At 47.3% G+C, this 21,912-nt stretch overlaps 8 protein-coding genes and 1 non-coding gene across 9 annotated transcripts; 5 read left to right on the forward strand and 4 right to left on the reverse strand.

Moving 5' to 3' along the window:
• Nucleotides 1–342: 342 nt before the first annotated feature.
• EDB82DRAFT_474074 (uncharacterized protein) lies at nt 343–2,449 on the reverse strand (the record flags this gene model as incomplete). Its single annotated transcript, XM_065608012.1, has 6 exons — nt 343–572; nt 643–912; nt 965–1,070; nt 1,177–1,324; nt 1,584–1,665; nt 2,212–2,449. The coding sequence occupies 6 exons, from the start codon at nt 2,447–2,449 to the stop codon at nt 343–345; spliced, it is 1,074 nt and encodes a 357-aa protein (XP_065464568.1).
• Nucleotides 2,450–3,465: 1,016 nt separating this feature from the next.
• EDB82DRAFT_495816 (uncharacterized protein) lies at nt 3,466–4,032 on the reverse strand. The gene has a single exon (XM_025733537.2). The coding sequence runs from the start codon at nt 3,964–3,966 to the stop codon at nt 3,673–3,675; it is 294 nt and encodes a 97-aa protein (XP_025584433.1). The 5' UTR covers nt 3,967–4,032; the 3' UTR covers nt 3,466–3,672.
• Nucleotides 4,033–4,527: 495 nt separating this feature from the next.
• EDB82DRAFT_137453 (synaptobrevin-domain-containing protein) lies at nt 4,528–5,558 on the reverse strand. The gene is made up of 3 exons (XM_025733538.2): nt 5,315–5,558; nt 4,680–4,911; nt 4,528–4,624 (listed from the first exon to the last, which is right to left on the reverse strand). Exons 1-3 carry the CDS (start codon nt 5,420–5,422, stop codon nt 4,608–4,610), a joined length of 357 nt encoding a protein of 118 aa, XP_025584434.1. The 5' UTR covers nt 5,423–5,558; the 3' UTR covers nt 4,528–4,607.
• Nucleotides 5,559–8,696: 3,138 nt separating this feature from the next.
• On the forward strand, nt 8,697–10,660 carry EDB82DRAFT_474076 (uncharacterized protein; the record flags this gene model as incomplete). Its single annotated transcript, XM_025733540.2, has 5 exons — nt 8,697–8,755; nt 8,839–9,178; nt 9,234–9,553; nt 9,607–9,966; nt 10,033–10,660. 5 exons carry the CDS (start codon nt 8,697–8,699, stop codon nt 10,658–10,660), a joined length of 1,707 nt encoding a protein of 568 aa, XP_025584436.2.
• A 1,466-nt stretch (nt 10,661–12,126) lies between these two features.
• On the forward strand, nt 12,127–14,090 carry EDB82DRAFT_428084 (glycosyl hydrolase family 76-domain-containing protein; the record flags this gene model as incomplete). Its single annotated transcript, XM_025733541.1, has 4 exons — nt 12,127–12,244; nt 12,317–12,421; nt 12,475–12,803; nt 12,921–14,090. 4 exons carry the CDS (start codon nt 12,127–12,129, stop codon nt 14,088–14,090), a joined length of 1,722 nt encoding a protein of 573 aa, XP_025584437.1.
• Nucleotides 14,091–14,296: 206 nt separating this feature from the next.
• EDB82DRAFT_137559 (uncharacterized protein) lies at nt 14,297–15,657 on the reverse strand. Its single transcript, XM_025733542.2, has one exon. The coding sequence runs from the start codon at nt 15,428–15,430 to the stop codon at nt 14,504–14,506; it is 927 nt and encodes a 308-aa protein (XP_025584438.1). The 5' UTR covers nt 15,431–15,657; the 3' UTR covers nt 14,297–14,503.
• A 45-nt stretch (nt 15,658–15,702) lies between these two features.
• EDB82DRAFT_535399 (uncharacterized protein) lies at nt 15,703–17,209 on the forward strand. Its single transcript, XM_025733544.2, has 2 exons — nt 15,703–16,406; nt 16,461–17,209. Exons 1-2 carry the CDS (start codon nt 15,848–15,850, stop codon nt 17,138–17,140), a joined length of 1,239 nt encoding a protein of 412 aa, XP_025584439.1. The 5' UTR covers nt 15,703–15,847; the 3' UTR covers nt 17,141–17,209.
• A 115-nt stretch (nt 17,210–17,324) lies between these two features.
• On the forward strand, nt 17,325–17,418 carry EDB82DRAFT_t82. Its single transcript has one exon. It is a non-coding gene; the product is annotated as a tRNA-Phe (tRNA).
• A 523-nt stretch (nt 17,419–17,941) lies between these two features.
• On the forward strand, nt 17,942–20,560 carry EDB82DRAFT_137575 (alkaline-phosphatase-like protein). Its single transcript, XM_025733545.2, has 2 exons — nt 17,942–19,884; nt 19,937–20,560. Exons 1-2 carry the CDS (start codon nt 18,039–18,041, stop codon nt 20,401–20,403), a joined length of 2,313 nt encoding a protein of 770 aa, XP_025584440.2. The 5' UTR covers nt 17,942–18,038; the 3' UTR covers nt 20,404–20,560.
• The last annotated feature ends 1,352 nt before the right edge of the window (nt 20,561–21,912 follow it).

Here is a 21,912-nt window from a genome sequence, read left to right on the forward strand (position 1 = left end):
CAAAGCGTGCGGTATCACGTAAAATGGCCATAGCCTTGGACATTGACACAATTGGAATTAGTTGATTGGCAGGTGGTTGGTTATATCGTAACGGAGGGGGGTAGCTCCGAATTGAAACAAGGGTATGATAGGCCAGAGTCCGAGAAGTGTTTGACGAAAGCACTGCCACGGAGTTTTGCTAGTAGGTGCATCTTGATCTAACCCAACTGTCAGCGCACCAATCGTTAGAAGATTTACAAGTAACCAACTCGTTTTCTTTTTCTTCCTGGGAGCTAATTAAAACTTGGGGCCCGTGCCTCTGTCCGTTTTCCTCGCCTCATAACGCCAAACGAAACCAATTAATTACACCATGTTTAAGCTTGACAGCTTATCGGGGATTGTGTCCCCGGCTGCGGGATCGACTTCGGTCGCCATGGCTATCGATGCTACCGCGACGTCTCGTATCGTGGTCATCGTGTCGGCCAGCCCCTTTCCGTCTTGGGGATCTTGAGCGCGACCTAGATGAGTGAGAATTGTTGGAGCGACTGCGATACCGGCCGACCCCACTACGTGAAGCAGGTCTGGCGGACGACCTGGAAGGTGAGCGAGATCCTGGGCGATATACATCCGATCTAGGACCGTACCGGCTTCCCGGAGACATACGACGGCGGCCTCTTCCACCACTCATGCCATTATTTCCTCCCATACCCGCACCAGGCGGACCCCCACGTCCTCCTGAAAAGGGCACTCTGGGATCAATATTGGCCCCACGGCGAGCTGTTGGAGGAGCAGGAGAAAGCTTGCGTCGAGGCAGCACTATAGAAACGTTGATCGCTGAACCGTCGACTTGTGCCTCATGCATATGAGCAATGGCAGCTTCAGCATCTTCCTCGTAATCATAAAGTATGTATGCTGTACCGCGATTGGTTCCAACTGTATATTGTGGTTAGGTGTTATTCCAACAGCAAGGTTTCGGTGACCTTACAAGTTCTATTGATTGGCAGATCAAGGTCCTTGATGCGTCCAAACTGCCCAAAAATCTCGTAAAGATGTTGCTCGTTGATATTCTTAGATAATCGCTCCACAACAATCTATTGGCAATAGTTTAGCTTATAAGATCAGAGACCACGAGGAGGAGGCATACCTTTGTGCTTCTGGTGGGTGGAGAACCGCTTCTGCCTCTATCACTACGCTCACGACCTCGGCTGCGACTGCGGCTCGGGCTTCGACTTCGACTATTGCTGCGGCTGCGGCTCCTGTAGCGGCCGTTTCGACGCTGGGGCGACGGAGAGCGGGCGGGTGAGCGCGAATCGTGTTGGTTGCGGCGCTGGGGGGATCGGGAACCCTGAGAGCGTGGAGTAGGAGAGCGCGTGCGCGACCTGTAACGGGCGCGGGATGGCGATGGCGATGGCGATGGCATTTGGAAGTTGGGATACGATGACCTCAGTGCAGGATATTTTATCGCGTGTTGAAGTAGAAAGAATTAACTTGAAACGCGGCAAGTGGCGGTTGACTGGTAGCTATGTTTCAACAGCTAGAGACTTCTTTGACAGGTAATCACGTGATATCCAGTAACGCGTCATATCAGACCCAGCTTCACTTACACTACAAACCAACTTGAACCATTATTTCCTATACTTAAGTCCTCAAACTCTTTCAAAATAGAATTTTCAATACTGATATAGCCTAAAAGATCCATATGCACAAAATTTCTGATTATTCCATTTGCCTGTAACTATCCTCCTCACTTGGGTTGATGAACGAACAACCCGTGATACTGCATTGTCGATCACTGCAGAACTAGGCTGATTTGGTACTATATCTACATAGATATACTGTAGCCTCCAATCTTGCGAGTCTGCGAGGGCACTTTGATAGCCCGACGGAAATAATCAACCTCGGTAACCTGGAACCTCCCATCCTTGCGCTATGTCGTATCATCTACAAGCATGGAACCATAACCACGTGTATGAGCCACGCCCCCCAGGGCTGGTCTGCTGCATCAAGGATCTTGTGGGATGTCTGACCCTAGTTCATATCCTTAGGGCTCGGCTGCGTGTTCTCAAAACCCCATGTTGACGTTCCCCTTTGTTTGACCATCCTTGGTCTTATTCGATGGAGCCTGTCCTCACTTGAATCGCTCTACGCGGTGTTTGAGAGCCTGCGTGCTACCTGTTATCATATTAGTCTTCTCTTTAGTCACGTCAAACTCGATACAACGCTTTGACTTACGTTCCCAGAAGTTCTCTTGACGCAGTTGAACAGGTTCTGGCTGCGCAAGCCCAGCGATTCTCGCCTCTTGAGCTGCATGATGTTCATCCTGGTTCGCCACGTTGCCATCTTCGGCTCTGCGCAGCGCGCCCCTGGCTTGATGACGCCCTTCAAGGCCTCTGGCGACAAAGATGGATGTGATGATAATGAGGAACAAAGCAACCGTGCCTACTATAAGGCCGATGTCGATACTGCCCATAGTTCGTGGGCGGGGGGGTTGAACCTCTGACTGAGAGGACACAACAGGGGCTTCAGTAGCCGTGATGCGTATTCTTGAGGTATAAGACGTTCTTGGTTCAAGAAAGGAACTTATTGGTAGATGGAATGCGGCTCAAGTAAAGCAATGGCGAAGTAGTCAAGAGATGGATTGAAGGGTAGCAAAGTGTTTTATAGACCAAAAAGGAGGGTTTCGCAACTCTTCAACAAGTGAAGTGAACTGTTCATAGCAGCGATCAATTTTGATGTTAATCCAACAACAAGTGAACAAGTTCTATTCAATCAACGGGTCAATGATGAATATCAGTTTGTTGCGTGGTTCAAGCAAACGCTGCCAGGTGCTGCCAGGTGACTAAAACCACAGTAAAACCAAAGCATAAACACATATTGATTGAAGACGTCGTTTGATTATATGTATATTCAGTAGTTTTAGTATCTCATCTAAATGGTTCAAACCCTGTCGGGATAAACATGAATAACCTAAGTTCCCACGGCTGTTTTCGTCAAACTAAACTACCTCTACAGCATATATCTACAGCATATATCTACAACCCAAAGACTGCCATATGACATGTCTATAGTTAACATACCTAGTATGGCGAAATCTTGCCTCATCCAAGTCAACTTCTGCTTGAATTTCCGTCAGGGACACCTGCCCCAAGCGGCATCTACATAACGTTCATCAACAGTCTGTGCTTGGGCATAAGGGGTGGCAACTGTGCGCTTGGCAGGCTCCCTTCTCAAGGATAACGTCCACAGGAAATATAGAGGTGTTACTTGGTAAAGGGTTTGTGAGTCCATATCAACTTATTCTTGACACAGACTATCTGTTAAGCGCAAGTCAAGCGGAGGAGTCCTTCTCATATTACTAAAGACGGCCAATGAGACCGTTCTTGGCTCATCCGACAGACAAAGGCAGGCTGCCAGCCACCAACTTCACTGCAGCCATAGCTCCTAGCGATTGTTTTAGATTCGCGATTACGAAAGATATCAGTCTTGGGTTGGTATAAGGAGCTGGTATTGTTACGTCCTCTGGCTTATATACGAAGTTCACATCATCCCAAACAAATCCCAAAAACAACGCCTTAGTCTTGTTGATGCAAATCACTACACCCCATATAACTTAACTAGTTTCGGCTCTGCGAGGCGTTCAAAGTCTCACTGGTAGTCTTCGCAGCGTTGCGAGGTCGTGACTCAAGGTTAGCATCACCAAGCCTTGAAGTCCTCAAAAACGGGAATGAGAGCCTCAGAGAGGAGATCGCATCCGTAGTAGAACAGGACGTTTCCGTTCCTGTTGAAGGAACCATCAGCCTTCTCGGAAAACCAAGTCAGGTTCTCGTCCTCCTCGCTGACAGTCCAGGCCAGGCTGGGGTGATCCTTCTTGATGGAAGCAAAGGCGTCCTCGATCTCACTGAGAGAAGAAACCTTACGGACGTTGTCTCCTCGGCGGATGAGAGTTCCAGCACCGGAGTCGGTAGAGAGTTCCTTCTGGAGATCCATGTGTACAGAGAGGTTCCACCCTCGGAGCAACCACTGTCATCTTGGTTTGGTTCGTTTAATATCGGCGGCTACAAGTGTCGTAAGACAAGTTTATGAGTATCACAATGTTAAGTGCATATTTAAGAAGTTATTATCATGTGATTGAACTTATGCTGGTAAGAAAACTCGTAGGCATTCCATCAGAAGGCAGAGGAGAAAACCGTTGTTACCTCCAACCACGCCCATGACCGACCTTGTCTTGCCAATGATTCCAAGAGCCCAGCAGGCTGATTCTCGAGCCGATACGAACCGCGCAACAAGACAAAACCCGAATCTGCCGATAAGAATGCGTAGAAAGGTATACATCTCAATTAATCGGGGAACGCCTAATCTCATACATCCAGCCCTGGCCAGCGTTGCAGGAGTGATGCTGAGACTGCGTCTTCAGCAGAAAACCCCAAGAGCAAAGTCGCCAGCACAACATGACCGGGACCCAACGTGAACAAACTCCACCGTGCTCAAATCATATTCCATTGCAATAATGGCTAGTTGCCCAAAAAAAAGTTCCATAACCCATGGTCGTAGCTTGCGATTATTCGAATTCGTCATGTCCCAAGCGTGTGCATCGTGAGGACCAAGTACCCAAAGCTTTTATTAGGTCTTTAGCGGGTAGCCACAACTGGAGAGAGTTAGCTGCATGTCTATGGTTTTGGAGATTTGGGAGGAGATCGTACCAGAGGGGACAATGATGATGACCAGCAGAATAATGATACCAATAATCAGGCACATGCGCATCTTCATGTCCTTCCACCACATCTGCTTTCGGACCCTGTTGGCTCCTCGGCGGAAACCTTGTGCTGAAACAGCCAAGTTGTCGGTCTTATCCTGAAGAGCATCGAGTCGCTCACCACGTTGAGATACCTTGTTGATATTGTCACGCATCACACCCACGGTGTCGTCGATTTGCTGGCGATCATGTCAGTAAATATTCAACTTGCTAAGCATCGTAAAGTCTGGTTTCTATGGCGCATGTGGTTGGGAGGCATTTTGACATGGAGAGCTAAATGACGCTTGGCCTAGAATGACAGAAGCTGACAGAATGAGGATGAACCAGAATAAGCAGCGCTCAGCCCGGTTGCCTGCAAAATAACCATACAATGCTGTGTGCCAGATTGCAACAAGTATTACATGGTTTTTTTTGGGGCCAAAGATTGATGCTCGTCACTCAAGAATAACCATCTCGTGTTTTGTTCGCGGGTTTCGGAAGGAGACGTCATCCGTCACCAATAACCTTTGCCGCCAGGTGTCACAACCCAAACCCGCCCAAAAACACCGGCGCATCAATAAAACCATTAGAAAAGCTACTTACAGCTTGCAGCGCCTGCGTCCTAGCATTGCCGCCGGCACCCTGCTGCTGCTGGGCTCCAGCCTGGCCGCTGGGGATATAGGGGTCGTAGGGGGCTTCCTGCTCAGGCATTTTGGCTGTGTTTTGTGAAGCTGTCGGAGCGCTAGAAAATAGCAATGGGTATCAATCGAAGAAGCGCGAAAAATGGACGATGGACGAGAAGAGGTTTCGAGATCAAGAAGTCGTTGTCGTTTCGTGCCGTGTTGTTGGGATATTGTATGCGAAAGAAGGAGGTTGGCGTAGCGAGAGGTTGGAAGAGGGAAGTTGATTATGAGACGTTGCGCTGGTTCAGGCGAAACGAGTAGTGACGGGAGTGAGTGACCAGGTTGCACGGAGACTGGTGGATGGGACTTGTGAAGGGAACCCAGGGACCCTACTGGGAAGGGCGGAGCTGGTCGGGGCTTGGTTTGGGGCGCTGCTTGGTGACGAGGCCCCCGAGAGGACCGGGCTTCAGACGTACTGAGCCTGAAATGGCTCCATCTGTGAGGTCGGGTGGCCAAGTATCTCTACTTTGATGGAGGGGTTTAAAGTCTCTAAATTATGAAAAATCGCCTACTCTGATATTTTTTTTTGGCTACCGCTAGCTAGCTCATGTGTAATTGTGGTGTTTGACGGTGATTGACAATCTATTTTTGGCATCTGTGAAACTTCAACACTTTATCTTGTTGTGGATGTCCTCTGGGGTTTCCGATTAATCTAAGTTGTTTCCACCGCATATCTCGGATACTGTAGTTCATTAACTGCCAAGCACATGGAAGCTGGGGAGTAAACGGATATACATTAGTTCTAACTACCCGGAGTTCCCTGAGTATCAGTACCTAACAAGGCTGACCATGAATTGGACGATATTCTCATGTGATGGTTTCTTTTAGCCAGCGACGGAGGGGTGTCGTATTCGTGTTGGATTACCAGCCACAACTAGCAATACAAAGCCGCCACGATCATGCAAACCATACCTTAACTTTAATGGGTCCAGTATCGTCATCAAACATTAAGCTTGTCCTGAAACAATTCAATACATTCAGACACATGGATAAGACGGTTTATATCAGAAATGCTCTAACGACCCTTACATTATTATTGTTAGATAAATCCCTAATCCTAGAGTAGCCTATAAGACCATATCGTTATCTGTGTTTCGCGACCATCATGAAACGACTGGATCTCTATTCAGAAGCAACATATCCTAAAGTACCTGCAATATAAGAGCATGGAAATTGCAGGAATTCTCAATGTTTGACAACAAGGTAGATACACCTTTGGGGCCATAGTCAGTGTAGCTGTGTAAAATGACAACCAACAATAACTACCCTATGCATGTCGCAACATCCTTCGATTATCTGTCATCCCGCAAAGCGATCACATAATAGTCGGAGCATACACATGACACATGTACACCTATGCTCGACTAATTTCACGTACTAAACCCATCCTAGACTGACTTGCAAAGTAACAAGGACTTCAATAATGCTATGGGGGAAAGATCACTTCAAAGGCTCTTTGTTCTCAAGTGAGTGTTTCAAAGACGTCAATAAGAAGCCACATTCAGTAAGCTTAAAAGGCTAAAACAGTGATATTGAGTGCCCAGATGTTGCTAAGCTCAGATGATGGCATTTAAACGTAGGATGAATTCGCAACTATTCCCGAGCTTCGAGGAGCTTTCAACGCCGCTGTGCCAATGTAACGGATCCTGAATGAAGGGTTAGTAACCCCCGATTTACACTGGGCTGTTCGGCTCCTGAGAGTCACATTCGGACAAGGTAAGAGAAATTCGGGCAAGGGTTCTGTTGATCATTCCCCATGACCAATGAATCTCTGCAGTTGTAAACCATAGTTGTGAAGATCTCGATCGTCAATAGCCGACCGATGCATAGCTAATCTCTATACATAGTCTGCTGCGCGCAAACCGTTTGTTAAGACCAAAGCCTTGGATGATAATATGCCAGTGTCCCGTTCGATTAAAACGCGATACCTGTCGTTTGTCCTTGACTTCTCATAAGAATTATATGTGTATGTCTGCTGTAGTATAGCCGCGACAAACGGATTATAACTGTGAGGTCGAATAGTACTCAACATTGGACGCTGTTTTTATTGCAAACGAAGTTCGAGACAGACATTTAGTGCGTTTCGATAGTGCATCCTATCTCGCTGTAGAAATGTTGAAGACAAGATTCGTTAGCATGCAATATGCTTGCAAAGCAGATCCATAGCTCCTGAGAGCATATGTACTGGTTGCAAGAGTTGAGAGGATGGCCCTGCCTCTATGTATTTAACTCGTGCGGAGAACATATATATGGATCAGATAACACTGCCGGATTAGTTTGATTAAAATTTCAAACAAACATCTCTAGCATAAGGCTGTTGTGACACTAAAATGGCACATTCTGTTGTCATCATGACGGAAAGGCGTCTGGGGGAACAAGCCCGTGGTAGAAAAATGGTCCCTTTTAAGAATGTCAGGAATCAAGAAATGATGGAAATCTCGATTTCAATTCGATTTACAAGGATGATTGACCAATCATACAGCCTGGACGATACTCCGGTCTGATGGTCCAACTGTACACCTGATATGCATGTTGTAGGTAACCTACTCAGTAGTTTTAGTAAACACATGCTCCTGGACCCTTGGTAGATTCACGTGAATTATGGGAAATCACAATGGGGAGCTAGATACATGCCATACAACACAAAATAACAATCCTTTTACTCGTCATTCACTCCTGGAGTCCCTCGGCCAATGTCATCAGCAAGCTAGGTTTCTTCTCGACTAGCTAACCCCTGTCGTCACCAGAAGTCAGAATCCAGCAATGTCAAAAAGATATCGCCAATTGCTCCCTATCCCTCAGTCTGAAAGTTCCTCTAATTCTCAGCCCTCTGGTTCCTCTGCAACTCCTCGGTCACCTGGCGAAGAGCCTCTCAAACGACAACGAATCAACACGCAATTAGCATGCAATTCGTGCCGTAAGAGGAAGATTCGCGTCAGTCTCTTTCACTCATTCACACCCTATCTTGCTTCTGTTGACTTGAGTCGCTTGAGTAGTGCAATGGCAAAAAGCCGATCTGCGAGGCCTGTCATCGACGCGGCGAGAAAGAGCCATGTGTCTATGCCGAGACCAAGAGTGCACCGCCGACAAGCAAAGAAACCGAACAGATACTGGAATTGTTTGAGACTATAAAGACAGGACCCGAAGCCCAAGCCATTGATATACTATGAGTCTTGCGAGGCCACGCCGACCTTGATACGGCTTTTTCGATAATCCAGTCGCGGATAGCACAGCCTGTTCGCGGCCAAAGGCGCGGCACTGCTCCTGAGCAGACCCGGTATCTAGGCCTTGAGTCTGAACTCATGGCAAGACATTCTCTTGTTTTTCCAACACTTCAATCCCCGGAGTCCATCATTCTAAAGTCAGTGGGCTATAAAAGACAGACCTAACAATATTGTTTGGTTGTATACATCCTATTCTATAGCTGACACTGACCATCATTAGGAAACTCTTTAGCACCAGTAAAAAAGCAACGCCAAACGGCGATAACGACGCACAAATGTCGAATAACGAACCTAACCCATTCCCGGCGCATAATCCTACACACGCTCAGGTGCCTACCCTGACTCTCTGTGACGATCGGCTAAAGAAACTCAACATTGGCTTTTGGACATCAGTACCTATTCCCTCCGACCTGGCTGCAAAAGTTGTTTCACTGTACCTGGAGACAGATCATCCTCTTCTAGGCCCCTTTGACCCGGACCTGTTCTTGGCTGATCTTGTTGAATGTCGAACTAATTACTGCAGTGGTATGCTAGTCAGTGCAATCATGTACTGGGGTTGTGTAAGTGACTAAGTCTGGATTTGGCACTTGAATCTAGCCGCTGAGACGATGATAGCAAATGTACAGTGGCATTGACTCTGCTGTTGGGAAATATATACCCGAGTTTTGCGAAGAGACAGAAAAGCGGTGGTCGTCGGAAAAGATGACCGACTCGCTTTTGACACTTGCAGCGACAGAGCTGCTCGGTTTGGGGTATCTGGGCAATGGAAAGGACCATTACGTCTTGACATATGTATCAGAGGTCAACTCTATGGGCAGGCGTATGGGCCTTTTTGGTGTCGACTCAAGTGTTGCGATTGCAAAGGCAAAGCAGGTCAGTCCTGATATGCAAAGCGCAACATCGTATACTGCTTGGGGCACTTTCAACTGGATAGTGTAAGTTGGTATGGCAGGTCAGAACGGATCCATGGCGAAACTGACACACACAGACTCATGGCTTTGTTTTATCAGCAGCCAGGACTTTCATATCCTGAATATCCGCCTGCTATGCCAATACCGGGACATACATGGCATCACTCATCCGAGGGCAGCCCACAGTCTGCACGGCAAACGTTGCAAGAAACGTACATGGGAGACACATTTCCAGTTCTCTGTCGATTCTGGCGAATAATGCACGGGGTGACCCTGAAGTACTACCGTGACCAGCCCCATCCGCGCGAGAGTCTCAGCAGCCATATCACACTCGCATTTGCCGAATACAAGTATCGAGAGCTGATAGCCTGGGGAGAGACGTTGCCACCGTCCATGGTGCGTTCCGAGCAGAGTCCGCACCATGTTCTGGTCTTTCAGTACGTGAGAACCCAGTTGATGCATCTACAATGAAACCTTTTGTTTGGAGACTAACTTGACGGTAGTATTTGGTTTCACGTGGGCATTCTCAGTATTTTACGGCCTTTTACCGTTCGAGCAAGGGGTTCTCACAAACCATTACGACTGAAGACATTTCCTTGCAGACGAAGCTCGCCGGATGCTGCTTATAGGGTATCAGTGAATCAATTGAAACGCCTTGTGGTGGTATATCGTGAAAAGCACCCGTGCTCGTCTTACACGATGCTATGGCACACTGCTCTAATCCACGTTACGAACGCCATCCTCGGCGACACAAGAGACCCCGCCTGGCGCTTCTATTTATTTTATTGTGTCCAGTCCTACAGCAACTTACGGGGATCTTTTCGTTTTGCCGAAACCATTGGCCGAAGCATACTCTCCATGACCCTTCAGCAAGGCGACATATCAGCAGAGGAGGCGCGAAAACTGATGGAGCAATTTGAAGAAAATCGGCTGAGTAGTCCTTCGGATGATATACGAGCTACATTTATGGCTGACTTGAATCTCGCCATGACTGATCCCGAAGAGGCGTCCGTGGAAAGTTTGTCCGACAAGTTTGAGGACATTGCACTGTTTCGGGAGTTTACGAATGGAGGGGGTTCTAGTGCGGACGAGCCCATGGAGTCGGATGACAATGCATGGGATACGTTTTGAGACGTTTATTATGAAATGATGAATAAACAATGCGTTTGGGTTGGTATGACAAAACTTGCCGTATTGACTGCTATTAACAAGATGACTAGAGTCGGCAACGATTCTCCTATCTCGAGTCGAAAATATTTTTAGGATGCTTGATTGAGGTGATGTGCGTGTAGCAGTCATAAGCATATGCCATGTTGGTGTATGAGAAGCTGGCGCATGTTATTTAGACTATCAACAATTGTTTGTAAAAACTGATTGAAGCTCACGTCAAATCAACAACGACGTCATTGACAAATATCTGGGCTTAAGCTCAGGTAATTAATGGCTTGGCAAGCTTGGCACGTGGATATAAGGATTTCGCCGAGGAACTGGGCGCTGGGGTCTCTTTGTAACGATTGGTCATGATCATGACAAAGGCTATGGATGTTTATATGGTGATGGATTTAAGCAGTGACTGTCTCTTTATTCGTTATCAATGCTGCCGAATTTCCGAGACAGTCTACTGTTCGTAATAATGGATACCCATCATTGCATGCCATTCAGGTACGAGTTAAGCTTATCCTGTCTCGGTTTGGCACTTTCCTTTCCTTTCCTACCTCGGACTACCAGGTTCTGTTTGTCCCGTCGTATTGGGAAATCCCCACAGAAGGTCAAAGGAGCGAGCCCCAGGAATTGAGGGGAAACATATCCACTATCCATGTACATAAGCATCACATCACGATGTAATGTTTCCGCATCCAAACTGTCTCAAGTCATCTGCTATACCGAAGCTGCATTCATCAGATGATACCCATAGTCAAATTGAAACAAGACATCAAACTCACTTGTTGGACAACAATTGCAGCATCTGAATAGATGGTAGTACTGGAACCGAAAAGAGCTTCGTATGGGACTTTGTAGTATACATGACTGCGGCTTAGACTGGACGATCGATCTCGAGTAGTAGGTACCTATACTGTAAGCTGTAATCCATCCTAGTTAGGTGTGTGTTGCTACACGAACGAGCCATTTACTGTCACTACCTATGAGGTTAGGTAGTACGCTCTTTTACAAGCTTGTGTCTGACCTTTCTTTCATTTCAACGTCTTCATATTCACATAATGATTGATTGGTCTTCTTCCCTTGTCATCACCCGACCTCCAACTTTTCCCTTTTTAAAGTTCTATCCATCAGAATAGGTACCTCCCTCTCTAAGTAAGCATATATTGGCTACAGTGCAGGATGCACCTAAACTTGCTTTAGCTCTTCCCGCCTCCCTCAATCTGACCCCTCTGCCCCTGTTCCTTCCCTTCTTGGATACTAGACTTACCTGCCTTTTTCCACTCAATTTATCCTCTGCTCACGCCGGCCTCTCCACTTCTCGCCGTCATCCTTCGTCTTGTCTTGTCCCGTTTTCTTTTTTGCCTTTTGTCGTAAATCTCATCCTCTCATGAAGTTCGACTCGCATACCAGTCGTCGTTTCTGATCTCATCGTCGACATGCGTTTTACCTCAAGATCACATGGGGTGAGGCCCGGCGCAAATAGCGTCATAGCTATTATTCTACTGGCGCTGAATCCTTTCACCATGGCCTACAAATTAGATCCTAATTCGACGAGTAAGTTATGCTGTGAAACAATGCCCAGGCTACTTTTCCTCGGCATTCACTCAATACTAACATTCGAAACAGCCTCTGTCAAATCCATTTCCAAGTCAATCGCCAAAGACATGGTTGCTATGTACCATGGGCATGAGCCCGGCGGAACGCCTGGTTTACTACCTGAACCTTATTACTGTATGAATTACACAGGTCTACCTCATTCACATATGCTAATTTTGATACCCAAGGGTGGTATGCTGGAGCCTTTATGGGAACACTTGTTGACTATTGGGCATATACTGGCGATGACCAATATGTCAATCTCACTAAGCAGGCACTCTTATTCCAGGTCGGCGACCATGATGATTACATGCCTATCAACCAGACAAGAACCGAAGGAAATGACGACCAGGGTTTCTGGGCACTCACCGTCATGTCTGCTGCCGAGTACAACTTCCCTCATCCCGAACCTGATGAGCCACAATGGCTTGGACTTGCTCAAGCTGTTTTCAACACCCAAGCTGCTCGCTGGGACACAGAGCACTGCAACGGCGGGCTGAAATGGCAGATCTTTGAGGTTAGTTGCTCATATTGTTCAGTGTTTCGATCCCCTCTGTTACTTACTACTTGTCTCCCATCCCCAAACACTCACAGCAATCGGAACGTGCACACAAAGGCTAACAAACAGTGACAGTGGAATAAAGGTTACGATTACAAAAACTCAATTTCCCAGGCTTGCTTCTTCGCCTTGGGCGCGCGTCTGGCTCTTTTCACTGGCAATAACAGCTATGCCGATTGGGCCGACAAAACCTGGGACTGGATGATCGGGACCGAATTCATTGACCCAAAGACTTGGTATGTTTACGATGGTGCTCACATCTACAACAATTGTACCAAATTGGTACCTTACCAGTTCTCCTACAATGCGGGCGGTATGATTCTTGGCGCTGCTGCCATGTACAATCATACAGAAAGTCAGGTCTGGAAAGATCGCCTGGACAGCCTCCTTGAAGGTGTCAAGGTTTTCTTCACAGGGCCCCAGAAAAACATCATGACAGAAGTCGCATGTGAGTCTGTAAAGCTCTGCAATCTGGACCAGAAGTCATTCAAGGCATATCTAAGCCGCTGGCTGGCCGTTACTACTCAATGGGCACCTTACACTCACGACTTCATCATGCCCCTTTTACGCGCCTCGGCCGTCGCAGCCAACGATGTATGCACCGGAGGTGAGAATGGACGAATGTGTAGTCTTTACTGGAACAAGAACAGATTCGAAGGTGATGTTACCGTTGGTCAGCAGATGGCGGCATTGGAAGTCACACTTGCTTGCATGATTCAAGATCGACCTGCTCCATTAACGAAGAACACTGGAGGAACAAGCAAGCCTAATCCTGGTGGCGGTTCCGCAGATATTGGACGAACAATCCCCGATTTGTCGTACGACCCTCTTCCTGCAGGCGATAAAGCTGGAGCTGCTATCCTCACCGCTTTGGTTATCACTGGCCTTCTTGCCCTCATGCTATGGGTCTTCTTGGATGAGACTTCGGACAGGGGCCCAATCGATCAAGTTCGAAACTTTGGAACATCAGCCACGGCAGCATTGGGCGCTCAGAAACACAAAGGTATCGACGAGAAGAATACCGCAGTGTTCCAAAATAATGACAGTTCCCAAGAGAGCAGCTTTAGGCGCGCTGCCGATGATATGATGATGTATGGAGGTGCTCCTAACGGTCAAGGTTATGCACACCGTCGAGTATCTAGCATGCCATTGGGTTGGCCACAGCACGCAGCGAGAGCAAGTGCTACATATGATGCTAACAGGATTTATCCCCTTTCTGCTTCAGATCTTCAGGCTCGAGGATAATGAACAGAAGCACCGATACAACTTCTTGATGAACTCGGCAGGAAAGACTTATAAACATTTGGAGATGCCGAGCCAGGTCCTTTTGAGACTGTTGAAGTAGCAGATTTATTACTCGGTGTTGGATGATCAGCGGTAAGAAGAGTATTTGAGATTTATGACTTTCGTACGGATACACCGTCAATCAAGATCACGGTGGACGTTTTCTACGTTATGGGGCGTTATGGCGATAACGGCGCATCTTGGATGACAGCCCGCGGCTGGGCTTTAAGAATTGTATATACAAGCTGGACTAGAGACCCTCATATAAAACAAGGTTTCCGTGTACAAGGGCAGAGCAGCATCACACAAACTCTCAATACGAAGCACAAATATTTGCCCTATCTTCCTTCCCTAGCTACCTCTGAATTACCAATCTAACTAGATATGTGGTAAGTCTCGTGGACGGCCACTTTCTCTCTTTGCAAAAACTCATCAAATGTACTCAACGGGATGCCCCATTCTTCAGTAGCTTCTTTTGTCGCTAGTTTGGCCATATCTCGCATGCAGAGTTGACCAGATATAAACGGATTGGTCGGTTTCTGTTTCTCAATCTCCTCATCCGAAAGGTATTCGGCTTTGAGTTCCTTGCCTACCGCACCAGAGAGCTTGCCTAGGATGGTCTCTGCGTCAAGCCAGTCATCAGCATACGTGATCTCCTTTTCGTGGAATCGCTCTAGGTTCGAAAATGCTTCGCCGCCGAACCTGCCGATAGTTATAGTATCAGTTAGGGGTATGATAGTAGTAGGTTTGAGGGCGGTTATCCAAACCCCCTTTTCGATGAGGTCAGGATACATTCTGACGAATGGTTCAACAAAGTTGGCCATGAAGAATCCAGGACGCAGGATAGTCCAGTAATCGAAGCCTGAGCTGCGAGTTTGTTCCTCAATGGCATTCTTGTTACGCATGACTATGTCCGCGAAACCTCCTCTTTCCAGGACTGTCAAACTGTCTGGGTCATCGGCGCTGAACCCGCTTGAGTAAATGGCATGCTTAACGCCAGCTGCATTGGCAGCGAGGAAAATGTTGGTAGCCCATCGCCTTTCTGCAGTAAGATCGGTGAAATCAGGCATGAGGACCAGGAAGAGAGAGGTGCAGCCTTTCATGGCTTCCTCCAGCGCGGCCTTGTTGTCATAGTCACCCGGTGTGAGTTTGACACCAATAGCCTTGAGCTCTTCAGCCTTCGCTGAGGTTGGGTTACGGGCGAGAGCGTGTACAGAAACGCTTTTGGATCGAAGGTAGCGGGCGACTGCACCTCCCTGGCAGCCTGTAGCTCCACTGACGAAAACTTTAGGTGTGTACATTTTGAAGATGAATGAGATTCGTGTTTAGATTGATTGTATTTCCCAAGAATGTGTCGTGAGTGATTGTGCAAGTTAAAGGGAGTCTGATGCTAATCCATTGTGAAGCAATTTTTGAATCATTATATACGGCATCATAAATAATGAGAACAGTATTATCCCCCGTATGCGGAATACCCAACTCCGTCGCCGGAGATCCGCTATCATCGTCCGTAAAACTCCCGACTCCGACTGTCTTGAGCCGGGCGGAGTTCCGCCAAGCCCCATTTTTCCCGGCGCATCTTACATCGCCCTAAGTGAGTGGTTGGATTCAGGCTTTCCCTTCTTTATCCTACTGTTATCAAGTCACATCATTATTCTCAATCTTCACTGCCTCATTTCCCACAATTTGACTCATTGAGGCAGGGAACCGTGACTATCATGTCTCTCACCGCGCGTGAACGCCGCAATCCGCCAACTCGGCGGAAATCCTGCGCCGCCTGCACCAAGGCTAAGCGGCGTTGTGATTTTGCCATGCCAGCATGTCTTCGGTGTTCACAAAGACACATCCACTGCCAGTACCCGACCCGAGTAATGAGAGAGCAGCCTGTGTCTTCATCGGAAGCATCGGTGGTGGCCGTATCTCCTGACTGCCTTGCCACTGACGACTCGTCTCCTCAAATAACAGAGAGTCTATCAAGCGATGCCCCAATAATCGAAGATTTCAATGCCCTTATTTCGGGACTTGATGCATGCTCTGGCGATCCTGGAGTACTCGAGTTTCCATTGGAGGACAATACGTTGAAATTTATTGAACAGCCATGGACATTAACTGCACCTTCGACAAAAGACTTTTCGCATGTTCCCGAGCGCATTTTGAATCGTCTCCAATGGGCTGTTGATGAAATAAAGCGATCTCCTGAGAAGATGGTTCTTGAAAACCAAACTCCTTGGTCCCATCCACTCCTTTACAAAGATGGAATGCCTAGGTCGATACAAGGTAATAGACCAAAGCTCCTATGTATACTATTCACTCATACTAATTCCAGTCTAGATGCTCATTCTTCCTGTGCTCTGTACATGGCCAAGAATCGAGTGAACTCTCCGATCATATTTCGTAGTATAGAATCTCGCGTCAACGACCTCCTTGCAGCGCCGGCACCAATAACTCCATTGGAATGTCTGGCACATACGCAAGCTCTTATTCTTTACCAAATTATTCGGCTATATGATGGCGATATCGGGGCTCGTGCATCAGCAGAGCGTATCATCCCAACTATAGAATCCTCTGCAGTATCGCTTTTCTCTTATGCGCAATTCGACATAGACGCAACGGCCATAACCCTTCCTACATATCCAGTAGCGCCAACGAAGGCATTTTGGCAAGACTGGATTCTACAGGAGTCTCTACGTCGCACACTACTATTTTCTTTCTATTTTGTCCAGGCATATCGCATTATGGCTGGCTGTAAAATACTGCAGTGCGATGGTAGGCTTGGTTTGTGTCACGCTTGGACGTTGTCGGCGCATTTGTGGAATGCGACGACGCCGTTAAGTTTTGCCGAAGCTTGGAGGGACAAAAATCATTTTGTTGTGACGAATGCCATCTTTTCGGAAGTTCTGACTGAGGCGCAAGCGGATGATATTGATGTCTTTGGCAAGATTATGATATCGAGTCTCCTGGGACAAGATGAGGCCGAAGGGTGGTTTGCGAGCAGGGGAGGAAAGTTGTAGATACTAGAAATGAAGTTTGTGTGATTTAAGGATAGCTCAAACCATCCTGCTTTTACCACTGCTTAACCAATATAGAAAATATACCATTTTCAACCATCGAACATATTATTCTCCAGCGATGGCTGCTCTTCGCACAGATTCTGCTGCACTTGGTCTGTATTACAGCGTATACTTATAAGCAACAGCGGGTTTAGCTCAGTTGGGAGAGCGTCAGACTGAAGCCAAACTTCAATCATTACGATATCTGAAGGTCATGTGTTCGATCCACATAAACCGCAAAGACTTTTCTTTTGCCTCGGTCAGCTCCACTGAGCGTCGAATGTGTTTCATTTTTAGTGTTACACTCACTCCAAATGGAGTTTCAGAGTGATTGATATTTTCCGTTAACTAGTAGTAAGTAACAACAATCAATGCACGCTGGGATGAGCCGGATTTCTGCGTGCAAGAAGAACTGACTGATATCTCGGATTCTGACTTTTTAAGCTTGTTCTGTTTGACTGGTACAGTGCGGCTGCTTTCGTTTGCTGATGAGTACCTGCTACCTCACTCAATATAGTGAGTCTTTGAGGGATGTTGTTCCTGTTCAATCCCTTGCATCTCCCAAACCAAACGTCAACCCATTAAACTACCGAATAAATGAGATCGCACCATTCATAAGCATCGTCGTTCGGAAGTGGATGAATGCGGAGCCCAACCGAAGTTAGCCCCCAGTCTTATTCGTGGGCGGCATTCAAGATGCTGTACTGAATAGTACTAGCACAGTGGTAGGCTTTCAAGGGTCTAACTATCCATGTCTTACGTCCCCTTAAATAGAATTCCTTAATAAATGCTACAGCCGCAACGTCGTAGTTGTGAGGACACTTTATGTTCCTCATGAACATTTTGACGTTACAAAATCATGCCGCCATCAAATCTAAATATTGCGCCTTCCCAGGCGGATCGTGATAACGCCTCGTTCCTCTCCCCGATCGCATACGACGATGATGCTTCTTCACTTCATTCCCGCAGCGACCAGGATACCGATACCGACGATGACGAGCTTATCTCGCGCGCGAGAAACAGCAGAGAACTGCGCGCCCATGATCGCATCGTATTAATGGAAGAAGAAGATATCGATCGGCTCGTGACAGATTCGCGGCAAAAGAAAGATCGAGAGCGACGTGGCTCGGGGTTAGCTGTGCCCAATATAGGGAAAATGTTTGGGCGCCGAGGAAGCAGTTCAGGAAACCGTTCCGTCAACAGCTCAACAGAAAATCTCGTGACTGAAAAGCGAAAGACTCGACGCCAGCGAAGACAAAAGAAGCGCGAGAATCTTGTGGAGCATGCGGAGCACGGAGAAGACGGCGAATTGATGTACGAGATGGAAGAGGGAGGCATGAAGGAGGGAAGCTCAACGGGCGAAAGCAGCGAGAGGGACGATAGCGATGAACTTGATCGACACCACCTCAATCTGATTGCCGAAGCGAAGACCCAGCGACGTCGCAGCTGGCGCCGGTGGGTCTTTATCCATTCACTTATTGCCATTGGATTTGCTATCTTGCTTCTCTTGGCCTGGAAGCTTTCCAAGAATCGCAAGAGCAGAAATATGAAAGTGAATCAGATATTGGTTAGCAATGGAACCGCCCTATTTGCGCCGACATCTCTTATCATCAGTCTGGACGGTTTCCGCGCCGACTTTCTCCAGAGGGGGCTTACACCCGCACTGAACTCGTTTGTTGCTGAGGGTGTATCGCCAAAATGGATGCATCCGTCTTTCCCATCAGTCACTTTCCCAAACCATTACACTCTGGCGACCGGCCTGTATCCTGAGAGCCATGGTATCATTAGCAATACATTCTGGGATCCCGAACTTCAATCACAATTCTATTACACCCATCCGGATCAGAGTCTGGACCCAAAATGGTGGGGAGGAGAGCCTTTCTGGGTGACAGCAGAGAGACAAGGAATCCGAAGTGCCATTCACATGTGGCCGGGGAGTGAAGCGCATGTTCTTCATACCGAGCCAAGTTTGATGGATAAATTCAATGGCAAGGAGACGCTCGACAACAAGGTCTCAAGGATTATGGAATTTCTGGATCTGCCTGGGTTTGAAGACAAGACTCTGGATGCGAGCGATGTGCGACCTCAACTGATTGCCGCCTACGTACCTCATGTTGACCGTGATGGCCATAAGTTTGGGCCCAATACCACCGAGATTCGCAAAACAATTCAAGATGTCGACGGTATGATAGGAAAGATTTTCCACGGTCTTGAAGAACGCAACTTGACAAATATTGTCAATGTAATCGTTGTTTCAGATCACGGCATGGCGTCAACTGACATCTCACGCCTCATTCAACTCGAGGACCTCATTGATACAAACAAGATCGAGCATATTGACGGCTGGCCATTGTATGGTCTTCGACCCAAAAACCCGGATGACTTACAAGGGCTCTACAATGAGCTAAAGGAGAAGTCTAAATCAAACCCCAACTTCCAGGTCTATCTCCGGGATGTCGACATGCCCGAGCGATACCACTTCTCCAAGCACCATCGCATTGCTCCCCTCTGGGTTGTTCCCGAAACAGGATGGGCTATCGTGACCAAGGAGGAGTTTGATGTTGAAGATGGAAAGAAAAAAAACCTTGTCTACCATCCTCGAGGTCTTCATGGATATGATCACGAGCACCCGTTGATGCGGGCTATCTTCATCGCTCGCGGCCCAGCATTCCCCCACCCGGCCAATAGCCAAATTGATGTTTTTCGTAAGTCTTAATTCCTGCCAAAAAGCGTGTTCATGCCACTAATTTTTGACAGAAAATATCGAGGTGTACAACATGCTGTGTGACTCTGTTGGCCTGACACCCGCTCCCAACAACGGAACACTGCGGCTCCCACTGAAGCCTATTGGTGTCCACGAGCCTGAAGATACATCTGAAGAACCAGAAGATCCCCCATCCGCTACCAAGGAGTCGGCTCGACCAACTGTGCCAGAGAAGCCAACTCAACCTGTGCGCCCTACTGTCCACCAGAAACCTACTCAGCCTCAACGGCCGACAGTGCCTGTCGCCCCTACGCAATCTGCCAAAACCACAGTCTCACTTAAGAAACCAGCAAAGCCATCCAAGTCACCAGCTCCATCCAAGGGAAGCGACGACAAAGATGAGGACAGCGATAGTGATAGTGATAGTGACGATGATGATGATGACATGGATAAAGGTATCTGGGACTGGTTCGCCCACAAGGTGGAGAAGGTCTGGCACAAGATTACTGGTGATGACTAGATGTTTTAGTGCGTGGTATATTATTGGCTTTATGGGATTTACATGGCGTTTGAAACGGATGATGAGTCTAAGGCTGACTCGTGGGGCGTTTGATATCATGCAGGGCTTGGATGGCTTTGTGAATCATTAGGCAGAATTGGTGTAAATGATATCGGTTTATTCTTACCATGAACGGTCTACTCATGCATTTTCCTGGTTGAAAGTGGGTCGATCTGCCATGCTTATTGTTGCATACCGCTGAGAAGAATGGGATTCAGCAGCAAGTCTCAATGCCAACCAGATATTAACCCAACCAGTCACCACCACTAAGAGAATGTCTAAGGAAGGGCCATCGATCGGCCAAAATGGCATGGTTACAATCTATGCTGTCACTATTACAATACCAACTAGCACTCAATTATGTACTTTTGAGATTGGTCGAATGATGGATGGTGTAGCCTGTCATCTGCATTTGTATTGCACTTCCACCCGCATATCCCTATACATTACTGCCACGTAGCATTGTTGTTCCAAGACATTGTGAGTTCTGAGTAATCTTTGAATTCTCAGCCAACAAGTCCATTCCTAATTTGAATTCGAGCTCTTATCAATGATAAGGACATAGGTTAAAAGGCTACGAGAGTTAAGTAAGGCCTTGAATTTACTTACACCCGACGATCGGAACTTTGAAGATATGGTATCACTGTTTACCTAATACGTAGATAAATCTATGCCTTGCCGGGGGAAAATAAATGGAATTTGCTGTGTTTATTAATTGATTCACTGACTGCCTCTTTTACAGCTAACGAATTGTTTATTGAACTCCAGACTACGGATGTCCTTGCGAATCATAGTACTGATTTTATCGATGATTTCATGACAGAAGTAGGCAATTCAATGTGGAGACCGACCGATGGAACTAACCTAGGTAGTGTTAAAAAAATAACCTTTAAGTAACCAATGGTGCACAAAATAAGTATTCTAAACGCCCATCTAAAATAGCATATAACTGACTTGGTAATTTATTCTCTTATACTCTCAGCAGTCAAATGCATCTTCTTGATCCCCCTGGCTAAAATGATATAGCCTACCTGCCCAGGGGGCAATCTTTGCCCTCCACTACAATATGCTGCTGCTGCCTGCATTAGTGCAATTTTCCCACTGTGAATACGCGTGACGCGGCATAGCTCCGTCCATACTGTCGGGTACACTCCATGCACTCACTCAAAGACTTAACAGTCACAGGCTACAATTAACCCTGAACAATAAACCTTACATCTATCAACTGCCCGCATACCAGCCTCCAACTGCCGCATACCAGACTTCAATTTGCTTCGCAGCATTGCATGGTCAGCAATTCGAGCGTTTTTGCCCTTCGCGCGTATCACCCAAAGCAGTAGACGTCCCCTGTGAATGCGCATATCTGCAGACTACAGTATCGAGCGTGGTCAGCCACTCAAGTCGCCTTGTGTACCCAAATCTTGATGGCCAGCCCCTTGCCCCCTGTAGCCTGCTGCTGTCGCTGACCGA

The sequence above is a fragment of the Fusarium venenatum genome, assembly GCF_020744135.1.
Source record: "Fusarium venenatum strain MPI-CAGE-CH-0201 chromosome Unknown EDB82scaffold_2, whole genome shotgun sequence".
NCBI classification, from domain to species: Eukaryota; Fungi; Ascomycota; class Sordariomycetes; order Hypocreales; family Nectriaceae; genus Fusarium; species Fusarium venenatum.

What these genes read in the sequence shown, in the direction of transcription:
- EDB82DRAFT_495816 (XM_025733537.2), bottom strand. Translation starts at nt 3,966, where the DNA reads ATGGATCTCCAGAAGGAACTCTCTACCGACTCCGGTGCTGGAACTCTC.
- EDB82DRAFT_137453 (XM_025733538.2), bottom strand. Translation starts at nt 5,422, where the DNA reads ATGCCTGAGCAGGAAGCCCCCTACGACCCCTATATCCCCAGCGGCCAG. An exon ending in GGACGCAGGCGCTGCAAGCT is followed by an intron (nt 4,912 to 5,314) that starts GTAAGTAGCTTT and finishes CATGATCGCCAG; the next exon opens with CAAATCGACGACACCGTGGG.
- EDB82DRAFT_137559 (XM_025733542.2), bottom strand. Translation starts at nt 15,430, where the DNA reads ATGTACACACCTAAAGTTTTCGTCAGTGGAGCTACAGGCTGCCAGGGA.
- EDB82DRAFT_535399 (XM_025733544.2), top strand. Translation starts at nt 15,848, where the DNA reads ATGTCTCTCACCGCGCGTGAACGCCGCAATCCGCCAACTCGGCGGAAA. An exon ending in AATGCCTAGGTCGATACAAG is followed by an intron (nt 16,407 to 16,460) that starts GTAATAGACCAA and finishes ATTCCAGTCTAG; the next exon opens with ATGCTCATTCTTCCTGTGCT.
- EDB82DRAFT_137575 (XM_025733545.2), top strand. Translation starts at nt 18,039, where the DNA reads ATGCCGCCATCAAATCTAAATATTGCGCCTTCCCAGGCGGATCGTGAT. An exon ending in TAGCCAAATTGATGTTTTTC is followed by an intron (nt 19,885 to 19,936) that starts GTAAGTCTTAAT and finishes AATTTTTGACAG; the next exon opens with AAAATATCGAGGTGTACAAC.